Source organism: Hippocampus comes, unplaced genomic scaffold (assembly GCF_001891065.2).
Source record: "Hippocampus comes isolate QL1 unplaced genomic scaffold, H_comes_QL1_v1.1 scaffold105, whole genome shotgun sequence".
NCBI classification, from domain to species: Eukaryota; Metazoa; Chordata; class Actinopteri; order Syngnathiformes; family Syngnathidae; genus Hippocampus; species Hippocampus comes.
Genome location: NW_017806235.1, coordinates 2,330,903 through 2,343,618, shown reverse-complemented (window position 1 = coordinate 2,343,618; position 12,716 = coordinate 2,330,903). Strand labels below are relative to the sequence as shown.

The 12,716-nt window shown below is 41.6% G+C and overlaps 1 protein-coding gene across 1 annotated transcript; it reads left to right on the top strand.

Annotated features, from left to right (window-relative positions):
- Positions 1 to 290: 290 nt before the first annotated feature.
- On the top strand, positions 291 to 3,403 carry LOC109507432 (spindlin-Z-like). Its single transcript, XM_019856858.1, has 5 exons — positions 291 to 376; positions 1,157 to 1,198; positions 2,002 to 2,261; positions 2,633 to 2,866; positions 3,132 to 3,403. The coding sequence occupies exons 2-5, from the start codon at positions 1,179 to 1,181 to the stop codon at positions 3,335 to 3,337; spliced, it is 720 nt and encodes a 239-aa protein (XP_019712417.1). The 5' UTR covers positions 291 to 376; positions 1,157 to 1,178; the 3' UTR covers positions 3,338 to 3,403.
- The last annotated feature ends 9,313 nt before the right edge of the window (positions 3,404 to 12,716 follow it).

Below are 12,716 nucleotides of genomic sequence, written 5' to 3'. Positions count from 1 at the left end.
ATTAGCAAATATACAGTCAAGCCTACAACAGTGAAGCAATATTGTGAAATTTGTGGTCGCGGCTGCTTATTTAACAAGTACTGTATATGGCAGCTATTTTACATTATTATTGAAGGTACATATCTATTTCTTAAACAAACGTTTACATACTGTGTGATAATAGGAAAAAAATGGTGTTCGTTTTCTGAGAAACAGGGCACTACACCCTAACCCGGAAACACTGCAGTACGTCAAGCAGTGTTTAATCCCAGAATGCATCATGGCTGTATGTTTGGATCCTGGGAATTGTAGTCCTTAAATTCGTTTCCTTATTTAGCCTACCTTAGGTGGTGGAATCTGTTCTTCATAGGAAAACACACGTAAAAATATTGATCAGGTAGGGCAAACGTCTTATTCTATCAGCTCTCACCTGACAAACCCGTCGAGATGCTTTAAAATATGAATTAATTCCTCTCCGCATGTCCTTATTTTACCCATTTAAAAATGTAGCTATAGTCCGGATAGAAAAATCACCGCTTACATGGCGATGCGTTTCCTTTTGTTTAGTTAGCTTACTTGCAAAATGTTGGCGCAATATTCCAACTTAATTTCTCACTCTGCTCACTTAAGAAAATACGTCGCATTTAATTAAGTCCCATTTACACAATCCTATTCATTACCGACGACACGTCGACATTCAATTTAGTTGGCTAACGTTAGCCATTGTGAAGTTAGGCTTTTTTTTTTTTTTTTTTGCGAGGCAGCCTTCTGTAATGTGCACAAATGAATAACCCGCACGGCGCTACAGTAAGCATAATAGTTAGCATTAGCAATTAGCTCTTACAGTAAATGTTTACATCCGGACAGTTGGCTCATTTGCATATGTGTGCTACAGTAAAATCATGATTTTGAAGCGTGTGTGAACAGTCCACTCAAGGTACATCAAATGCAAGAAATGTGCACGTTTACCTTTTAAGTTGTAAACCTGTAGACAAGTGTTTGAATTGCACGCACTCAAATGTGCGTATGGAATGAGATTTGTAAAGGACACTTGTCCGCAAAGACATTTTTTGCAGCATTTAAAAGACCAACATTGTACGCCTGTAGTCATCTATGGGTGGTTTGGAGAAAACTGGTTATGTCATGGTCACTAACTGGTGTCTTTTGTGTTTCGAAGGGTTGTGTGACTTTATGGAAACATGTCAAAGAAGCGGGGCAGGTAATTTCACCAGCAAGCTTGATTGATGCTGAAGGATTGCAAGAAAATTATTTTTGATTGAGCTGATTTGTAAAGGGATTTTGGTTCAACAAAAATGATAAAACATATTTATTCGTATATTGCCAGGGTTATCTCGGGGCACTCCGGTTTCCTCCCACATCACCAAAACATGCATGTTAGGTTAATTGAAGACTCTAAAATGTTCATAGGTGTGAAAGTAACTATGTGTGTCCTGTAATTGATTGGCAACCTTTCAAGGGTGTATACAGGGCAGGCTCCAGCTCACTTATGAACCAAAGCAAAGCCCTCTAGCAAATGGGCAGTATGTGATCAATTTATTAATATTTTATAAATCCAGGTTTGGCAATTGAGAACCCATTCTCTTCGGCAATGCTGATGTGGCTGCAGACAATGGAGCAAAACAAGGCAAAATAAAAGCAAATGCAAATAATGACATTTAAAACAAACTGATGTACAATGTGATGTACGGCAGACACTAATATGATGCACAATGAACACCAAAAAGGGTAGAAAAACGCAAGCTCGAAGAAAAATGTGAGCAGCGCTCTCATCACAGGCTGCCATCTCATCGTCGCCATCTTTGAAGTGATGATCGTGCATCATGAACATGTGCTGAAGTGTCATTAAATTAAAATGTCACTGAGATCATTTGGCAGCTGAACTAAAAATGGTAACAAACTGGTAAATTCATTTTCTGTGCCGAAGACTTCCTCATTACAAAGGCATAAAATACAATCACCCCAATTCACCCCAAAGTATTTGACACTGTACCGCTCTGACAGGAAGCGTAGCAGCGAAGAGTTGAGCGAGAGCTCGGCGTCCACTTTGAGCCCCGACCCGGACAACCTGCTGGGCCGCAGAATCCAGCACAACTGGAGGGAGAAGGGCAACGTGACCAAGTGGAAAGGCACGGTTCTGGAACGGCTGACCGTCAACAGCTCCCTTTACATGGTCAAATACGACGGCTTCGACTGCGTCTATGGCATCGAGTTGTTCAAAGACAGTCGAGTGTCAAATCTGCAGGTGTTGGCCGAGAAAGTCGGTGAGTGTCACGACACATTTGTCCTATTTGCTACTTGTGTCCCGTTCTCATCGGATGTCGAATTGCCTCGATGAAATCCAACTTCGATGTAACGTTATTGTCGACATATCCCGTTTTGACTTTTTTTTTTCTTCTGTTCTTTATGTTGTGTCTGTCTGACTGAATTTCCAATAAATATCTGTCAAGTAACCAGAGGAAGTATATTAAACAATGTCAGCGCTCACCTGGCTGCTATTGTAGTTGCTCGCTTTATGCACGTGACAGCGTCAGAACAGCTGATCGTTGCGCAAAAGGCGCTTTGTCAGCACTTCGCTCCATCCGAACGGTTTCCTGGTCAGCAGGCTCATTAAGTTGTCCTGTTTTTCCCGCAGTGAATAATAAGATCAAGGTGCCTCCTGGGGCGGAGGAGCTGGTCGGACGGGCGGTGGAACATCTGTTTGAGAAGGAGGACGGTGAGAAAAACGAATGGAGAGGCATGGTGCTGTCTCGGGCCCCCATCATGACCCACTGGTATTACATCACCTACGAGAAGGACCCCGTGCTCTACATGTACCAGCTGTGGGACGATTACAAGGACGGCGATCTTCGTGTTCTTCCTGAATCAGGTAGCCCAGCCGGGGCTTTGTCAACATCTTGTCTATTATTGACACACAAAAACATGTAAACAAAAAAAAAATATGAGAAGGTGAATTTGAGAGAAGCGAATAGGCCACACGGGTTCACCGCCAAGCTGAAATTGAGACCAGATGGGGCAATGATTTGCTTGTCACGATGAAACGTGAGACGTTACTGCCATGTAAAGGGCGCACAGATGTTCTTGCTGGTGTTTATAATTCAAAATGTCGTCCTCCTTCTCTGTCCACCGCGCAGAGAACAAACACCTGCTACCAGCAGACAGGAAGCCGGGGGAGGAGCCAGAGAGCCTCGTGGGCAAACAGGTGGAGTACGTCACAGATAACGGTTTGAAGAGGACAGGCCTGGTCATCTATCAGGTCCCCGCCAAGCCCACGGTGTACTACATCAAATACGACGACGACGTCCACATCCACGTCTACGACCTGGTTAAAACCACCTAGGACTAATACTGACAGCCCCAGCCATTTTGACTCGGCCAGTCGTTACCGGTTGAAGTGTTAGCGACTTTTCTTGAATTGTTGCCGAAGATAACCTTTCATTTCCTGGCCTCGCCTCACATGCATTACCAGTTTGAGGACGGTCAATGACAACCGTTGTACAGCCCAGCAGGTGACAGAGCTGTTCAATTCTTCGATAGGGCCAAGTTCAAGACTAAATTCTTTTTCTTACACTTTCACGCATTGTAATTATTCTTCATACAGAATATCTGGCTGTTCCTGTTGTGCTTTTACGTGTCTTACTGGGTCAATTGAATATCAAAGTCCTATTCATTTTGAGTGACGTGCCGATTTGACCGTCGCGGTGAACTCAAGATTTCAGTTGAATTGTATAGAAATTGATTGTGTCACAGATTATTCAGGATGAAAAAAAAAAGAATAACTGTATAATATTTCTGTGCTATTGTGTAAACTGCAAGTTTTCTACTCTCTAGTAATATATCATATATATACTAATGTTGATGTCTGCTTCAACAGTGTTTGTGCTCCATGCTATTTATGTTAAATTGGCGACCAACATTTTCGTTTTGAAGCCAATCATTATTTGCTGAAACTAAATTGTGCGCTTATGGCCTCAAAATATTGTAACCGCTTACTTTTGTTCTGTAAATATGAATGGAATCATTTTTATGAAGCTAATCAAAGATGTTTGAAAATCAGTTTCTCTCCACGTGATTCTTTCACATATTTTATTATGGGGGGGGATTTCATCCACTTTGACCACTCTTCTCATCCAGTACAGGTATGTGATTGTGAAGCCGACGCGCTGACCACATGTGCCACCCTGTTGCTGGAACGCAATCTCCATTCCACAATCAATTGTGTCTTTACTACTAAAGTCCATTTCATACGTGCGAGGGCATCCATCTCAAACCCCAAATGCCAGTCTCGGAGAAGCATGAGGGAGAAAAAAAGCTTTCAAAGATCAACAACGGAATCCGGTTTCATCCTCTCTAGATGGCGATTGTCTGCGCTAAATGTCATTCCAATCCATTTGGTGTCAAAGTAATATTGTGACCCTCGGAGGAATGAACACAAGACAGGACTACTGAAAATGAGTTCCCCTTATCCCTTTAATAACCGCACAGTTCATATAAATGGAGTTATTTGGTGACTTGTATCACAGGACACTATTGAACACCAGCTCTTCTATAAACTTCAGAAATGATTAAATCGTGTCTCCTCGTGGTTCTCAAACTTGGGTCATCTTGTGGTATCGAGAGGCAATTAGAAAACCTTTCTGGTTAGGTGTTAATTAGATGCGGATTTTTGCAGCTCTCGGCAAGGCTGTGTCCCTCCTAACCCGTGCCAATTTGAACCCTTTGAGGGACAGCGGTTACTACAGTGGGCATCTTACCATGTTATCAGGTTACAGTGTGCATGAAAGGGTTAAATACTTAAGTTGTTATTCTTTGTTTGATGTTTAGTTTGACAGTACCGTATACTTAAACTAGCGAGTGGCATGAAACAGCCTGAAGCAGCTTTTTTTTTGGGGGGGGGGGCGAATTCTTCACAGTTCGTGACGGGCATCATGGCGCTCTGGTGGTTAGCAACTTAGCGATACAGAAAATAAGATGGATGGATGTGGGGGGTTGTGTAGTGTTGTACACTTCAAATTGATTGTCTATGTACAAACAGGCTTGAGTACACTCGCAAAAGTATTGACGGGGGGGGGGGGGGGGGGGGCTCTTGCGTGTAGAGAAGCCTTATTAGTCTCTGAACACTTGAGCTGAATATTTTCTTTTCCAAAGGTTTTGGTAAAACACTCACAGCTGAACTCCCAAAAAATAAACGTCATGTTTCCCTCTCCTGCCACCCCCCCCCCCTTTCTGTGTGTGTTCATTTTTTATTTCTTCTTCGTAGACGACCTCCCTCAAAAACCTTGAAACTTACCAGTCATTCTTATTGGCCAATGAACCAATGTACTTGACTCTTTTGTGTTGCCTAGCAACATAAGGCAGTCACCGGTTTTATGTTTAAAAAAAAGACTAAAAAGACTCAGCATGGCCTCAATCTGTAGACTTACCCGGTCGAGCCTGAATGAGACAAGCCATGGCGTGTGATTAATTAAAACGATGTAGGTTTCGTCGCTCTCCATTTAATTTATGGAGAGCTGGGAAGGTTACGAATATGTTGAGTAAACAAATCGCAACGGTCTTTACTTTTCATCGAGATGTTTAAAAATCACGCGATGGTGTATGTAACGTGTTGCTAATGAGGCGGGCGTGACTTGTTGTTCGAGCAGCTTGTTTGCCCAGCGGGGAAAAAAAAAGAGCTGGGGATCCTATCAGGTCACTCATGCAGGTATCCTGGAAACAGCCGAATAAAAAGCGTTTGTTTTGTTTTTTCTTATCTTTTTGTTTAGTCATGATTTGATGGCTTGACGCCTTCAATTAGACAGTGCCGGTAATATATGTCCCAGCTTTGCTTGCCATATTCATTTACGTTTTTTATTGGTTCTATTTTCGATCATGTGTTTGCTACTGGGCATTTCTTGTTTGTTTGTTTGAGTATTTCGAAATGTCTTCCATTTGCGCATCGTTGTTTCCTGGGAGCACGGTGAACTTATGGTTAGTAGACGTCGTTTTTTTGAATCAAGCAGTCCCACGTTCCAAATATTTGAATGTCAACCTGATACAGGGATGGGCAATTGGTGGCCCGTGGCAATCCACACTCCCAAAATGTTTTTCTCAAAGATGTATTTATTTAGTTATTTATTGTACAACCCCCCCCCCCAAAAAAAAGCTTTAAAAAACGCTGATTTAAAAAAAACGGGGGCAAATGGCGGTAAAGTAATGGCACAAAGCAGGAAAATTACAAATACAAAATATTTTAAAAATATTGACAAAAATCTGCAAAATATGCAGGGGTTGACTGTGGCTTGAAGTCGTAATATCAAAAATCACCAATAGATGGCAGACAAGTCTTGGTTGCACTTTCACTGGGTTTTATACTGTCTTACATCACAACGTGAATAGGCCTCATGTTTTGTGTGTTTTAAAATGATATGCAGGACCAACATTGTACCGTAATACTATTAAAATTTTGAGTGAGTTATTTTTTTGTGGTGGAAAAAAAAAACTGAAAAAAATGAAGCCTTGTCCTGAATGTTGGTTTCTTGTTCAGCGGCTTTGTGCCATCCTTGAATGCTATTTTTCATGCACGAGAGCTCCTTGCACTGGGAGAAGAGAAAAAAAAGACAGAATATGGTTATTTTGTTCTTTGCTTCAAACGCTTCGTCAATTTAGGATCATTGACCTTTTATAGATGCATTGAAAACTGTATGATTAAAAAAAAAAAAGCCCTGTGTGTACCCGACCTCTAGATCAGCTGGGCTAGGCTCTAACTTAACTGTGCCCCTAATTTGCACAAGTGCTAATGAAAATGGATTCATGTTTTATTTCCTTGTAAGGAGTGCCACATCCAAAATCTAATTATTAAATATCTAAATCAAATACTAGAGGAGGGAACACTTCCATAATTATGTCTCCTTCTGATACAATGCGTTCACACAACTTACACCGTCAGGCTTTGTAATTTCACGCTCTCGGAATGTTTTATGAGTACTCTGTACGAGTTTAACTCATGTCACACTGTAATTCTTCATACGTGCATTGAAAGGGACGCAATTATGGGAGCATATTATAATCCCCCAGGAGCTAAACATAAGAAAATATATCATGGAGTGCTGTAACATCAACATACACCGCACTGTAAATATAGGATCGATTTTTGAATAATGCAAAACACATGTGAACATATGACAGATGACTGACAAAGCTAGTATTTGCAGTGTAATAGAAAATTGGGGAATGTTGTCTCATTTGTATCCTGTACAGCTTTCTTTCTATTCATTTATTTTCCGTTGTGTATGTACACCCTGAATTAGTCTCCAGCCAGATGGAGGGCATATCCAGTATCGACAAACAACTGTTCACACCCCTGTACCGGTTGGCAATTTAGAGTCTGCACTCAAAAATATATTTATATGGGGAAGGTGATACCAGAAAAAAAAAGCAAAACAAATGAAAGCAGAACGTGAGTTACTAACTTAAAAATTGGACAATTCAAAATTTTATTTTATAATTTATATATGTGTGTATATCTATATATGTGGCACCCTTCTTTGAATTGGGCAGCAACCATAACCTAAAATAATAAACAATTAACGATGATGCAAGGATGGGTGGTTCTGGTTTTGTTTTTATTTATTTATTTTCTTAGAGCTTGAAAATCAATGAGTATCGATACAAGGAAGCAGTAGGAGATTGAATATGTGTAGAGCAAAGGAAAAACATACTTCAGAGATTTACACAGGGCTTTATTAAGGTCAAAAATGTAACAGTAATAAACACACATGCGACATTTTATCGGGACTAAAGTGCAAATTGCAGTGTCTCAAAATCACTTTGTGTAATCGTGTGTGTGTGTGTGTGTGTGTATTTCTGTCAGTGTAGATCAAGCTTTCGATCGTTTCCAGCTATTAAGGCCCATTCGTACAGAGAGGAGGTGGGGTTGTGGGGGGGGGGGGGGAACGGGAGCGTAAAAAAAGTGGTGGTGGTGGGAGGGGGGGGGTCACATGAAAAATAAATAGGAGCTGAGGCGTGAAATGTGAGCTGCTTGTGAGCTGAGACCAAAGAAGAGTTTTGGCTCGTGCCGAGAGGCAGACTGGGACTTGTTGTTCTTTTGACGAGCATCGCAACAAAATCACTAGTCTTCCACTCAGCACCACCACCACTTCCGGCACGTTTCCTACTCCACGCCACTCTGCTTGCGCTCTGAAAGGAAAAGTAAATAAGGACGTATATTTTATTCAGACTGAGTTTTTTGCCGAGAGGACACACACAGCGCTTCACAAAATAAAATGTATTCAAACTCACCTAGGTCTTAATGTGTTTTTTGTTTTCTGGAAAATTTTTGATCGATTGACTGATTCAAGAAAAAGAAAAAAGAAAACAACACAAAACCCTCTAGTCTTACCGAAATGTCTGCCTCAACAAATCTGCTTTGAACTGCTTTTTAAAAATGCCCACTGAAGAGACTCAAAACAAAGCATAATCACCTTTAGTTTTTAATCTTGTGCGAAGGAAATTCCGTCGACAGCCCGCAGTGACCAATAAAACAACACCAAATCCACCACATATGAATGAGTCTGACCATTATGGGGCTTTATTTGTGATTTTGTACTGAATCCTAAAACGAGGTCCAGCCGGTGTACGGTTGACAAAATGGGATTTCGAGACTAGCAGCCCCTTTGAATACTGCAGCATAGCAGTGTGAAATATTCCGCAATTGATTGTGCATCAGAGCCAGACATCAGAAGCATGCTTGTGAACTTTAGATGCCCCTCCACCTCCACCCCCCACCCCCTCCCACCCCGACTAATTTACCTGTGAAGCCTTCTGACATTCCATCCTTCCTTTGTTGTTCTAATGCCAACCTTTCTGTTCCTCTCAAAAGCAGGAGGCCAAGGCAAACGGAGGAGAAGGAAGAAGAGGAAGAGCACGAGGAGGAGGTGGAAGAAACAACATAAGCATTTACAATCACGTGACAAACAGGGATCCATGAAGGTTACGGAGTGTTTCCCTTCCCCTGCGAAGAGACAGACAGATTGTCCTGCATATCCAGTATGTTTCTGAGCTGGTAGCTATGCAACAAGACTGGGAGTCGGTGGAAGAGGAGGAAGTGGGGGAGGGGAAGCCGGGGGTACTTTAGTGTGAGGAGGGAAGGCTGCTGGAAGGGAATAAGGGAGGCTTTGCTTCACTGTAAACTGAATTCCCTCCACTAGAGGAGATCACTTGGGGAAGACCAAAAAAAAAAAAAAAATCATATATGTCGTGTTGTGTCAATATGTATGTAAAATTGGAATAAAAAAGCGGTGAAAGGGAAAAGAAGCGGCGTTGGTTGGGAGCTGTCCACTGTGGCGGTGCTGAATGACGCCCTACTTTTTTCCTCCGCGTCCTGCTCGTACAAAAAAAAAAAAAAAAAAAAGCCACCTGTTGCTGCACGGAAGTTTTCTCGCTGGAATATTTTAAAACTCATCCGACAGAGTGTATTCAAGTTTTATTTGCTTTAATGTTTGTGTCGTACCGATGAATCTGACGACGTGATGGGATACATTTCACCCCTCGCTTGACATTTGATTTGCTAGTCGACGTGCCGACTGTTTTAGTTTGCGATTGCCTCAGCGCTACACACCTCTTCTTCTTCCTTTTTACAACAACACATCGTAAAAAGAAACAGCAAATAATAATACAAAAATTATATATATTTATATAATAATACACGAGGTGAAAGACAGACTCACCGTTTCGGACATGATGCAACATCTGGATGAGCGGGTGAGAATGCCTTTCCTTCTCCCTTCGCTGACTTGTTTTTTTTCCTTTTCTTTTCTTTTTTCTTTCCTTGATAATAAATTCTCTACAACATCTTAGCTGGCCACGGTTGTGTAACTGGGAAGGCTGCGGCGAGATGGATGGCAGGCTGTGTTTTTATATGTCTGCCGCCAGAAGACAAGAAGGGGGCGGGGTCACGTCGAGTGACGTCTGGATTTTTTTTTTTTTTTCAATCAGACCTGTTGAGGGTGCGGCCCAAACCAGGGCAAATTATCTCAGGAGAGGGTCAGAGACAATGAGCGGACACTTGATTCGGTACACAGTCTAATGAGGTCATACAAGAGTCGTCCAAAATTCATCTTTTCCAAATATAATACTGCTTGTTTGTGATTGACACCCTGGCAAGGTTTGTTGATTGTTAGGCTGCATGCAATATTCTTCTCATCATGTCGGGCAGCATGTTTCATAATTGGTTAGCACATCCGCTTCACAGTTTTAAGGTTCGGTGTTCAAATCTCGGACTTCTTGTGTAGGCTCCATTTCACCAGAGACTGAAATGAGGACACATGCAAAGAAAACGAATGGGTGGTGGTTTAAATTGAGCTGTTGAACCACAGCCAATTGCTGTAGGACATCATGTATGATGAAATATAATGATAGGCCAGACTTCATTAAAGTCAGGCTTTTCTGTTGGGTCACTATTGTCTAGCTGAAGTAGGCCAGCAATTTTGTGATTTCAATGGCGGCAGTTGGGTTGGTTTGTGGCTAACAAGTCACAATTCCGAGGTTTGAGGTTCCAATGTCTTCAGCGTAAGCTATCACAAAGCTCTTTCATTTGTTACCGTGTTTTATGCTGAAGAGACCCAAGAGCACTGACTTCTTTTTCTGAGTTTATAAGCATTGGGCATTCTTTGTGTGTCACATTCAAGGCCCTGCTGAACTCGTGAATATCAACAATTTATGCTCTGTAATCCCCCCCACACCCAACACACACACACATTTTATTCCAGAAAAACTATTTCAATCATACTCGTCTTTTATACTGCATATTTCATATTGCATCTTGAAAGAGTCTCCACAATGACTTAAATAAAGATTCTTTTTGTTAAGATTGGGGTTTTTTCACCTTAGATTAAATAAATGTAAATCTCTTGTTGCATGTATTGTGTTGTATGCATGTTCATCAGAACTGAAAGACAATTTAGTCATTGATATTTTCCACGTTAAATGAAGCAAGGGGGCAGAAAATCTGCTCTTTACCCTTGACACCAACACAATCATGCATTGTACGTTTGTGCATGGACAACAAAGTAAACAACTTGCTGACAGGGTCGAGAACCCTTCAAAATAAGGCTCCCCGACCCGGTCAAAGCTGCGGTCCAACCCCTTGCCGCCGTTGAAGCAATGTGGTAGCCCCACTCTTCCCTGTTGTTGGTGCCATCTCCACACCTCCTTCGTCACACGTCACAAAGACGCAGGAACAGATTCGATGAAAGCTTTAGTGACAGATGAAATTGCCAGCAAGGTAAGAGTTTTTTTTTCTCTTCACCCCAAAAAATGAATAGATAAATAAAAGGCCATTGTTTGAAAAAAGAAACCTTATACGTATTTGTTGTAATTTGTGTCTCTATGTGTTGCTGCACCATGTGTGTTCAAATAGCTTTTCCTTAAACCGTTTTACATGCTACTTGTCGCAAAACTCACTCTGCCAAACTGCTACTTGTTCCGAAGTGAGTTTGAGTTTGCTGCCCCCACACAGTACAGTATTTATTTTTGCTTGCAAGTCAAAGCAAAAAAAAAAAAACCTGAACGACAGCTCATGAGTCAAGGCACTCGTATCTCAAGGCACTACCTTTTCCATGTGGTTTTACGGTCCACTGAAGCAAACCAGAACCACAACATGGCCCGCAGCAAAAAAAAAAAAAAAGTTTTGCACCTTTTGCTGTACTCTGAAGAAACCCAACACCACCGCTGTTTTGTGCAGTTAGATGCAACCAGCATGCTTTGTGTGCATTCAAGGCCCCGCGTGAAAAAAAAATCTGAACTCATGAATATCAACAACTCTGTAATCTTGTTCCTTTTTTCCTTTCTTTTTGATTTCAGAAAGCTATTTAAATCATCCTTGACACCTGCTGTGTGACAGCTCATCACAAAGTATGGAGGCCATGGCGCAAACACCCATCTTGCCCCCTTTGGATGAATGCAAGGTGCTTCTGGGGTGAGGGTGTATTTGTAAATACGACATATGAGGGAGCTTCTCTGTGCTCTATTCTGTGCACTCCCCCCACCCCAAAAAAAAAAGCCTAGGTGGCTGCAGCTATTAGTTTTTTACAAAACCCTTGTTCCTTTCAAACAGCCCTGCGAGCTAGTTAACAATGAAGCTCAAGAGTCAGGCTTAAGGGAGGAACCTGGGAGATGCTGTCGGCCTTTAGTTGTATGAGGAACATCACACTCTGTGCCTCTTGATAGAAACATCAGGAGGTAGGATTATGCATAGTAACGATCCCCCCGCTCGCTGCTTTCAGAGCTCGCCACCAAGCAACCGACGACTGTTTTCCATTGTAAGCATTTGTCTGATCACTATAATGGTCAGCATTTCTTATTTTGATGATTTTATAATTGGGCCTGAAGCAGCGAAAGGCTCCTTCTTCTGCTAGAGAGCCACGGATAAAGTTTAAAAAAATATATTTTGATCTTTTTTTTTTTTTTTTTATATAGCAAAAACCGGGCATGTTATCAGACAGGGATGGGCAACTTAAATGATGGAGTGGGCCGCAATTTTACAAATCAGTGGTCCCGGGAGGCCACATACACTTCCTAACCCGATATATGACAAAAATACTATTTGGCAAAATATATGCATACATTTAAATTTTTAATGTCCAAACCGCTGAAAACAAGAGTGCACCCCAAAGTGAAAATGTCCAAACTAGGCTCATAAATACTGAAAAGGGGAGATGGGTGTACCGTATCCATAAATGCAT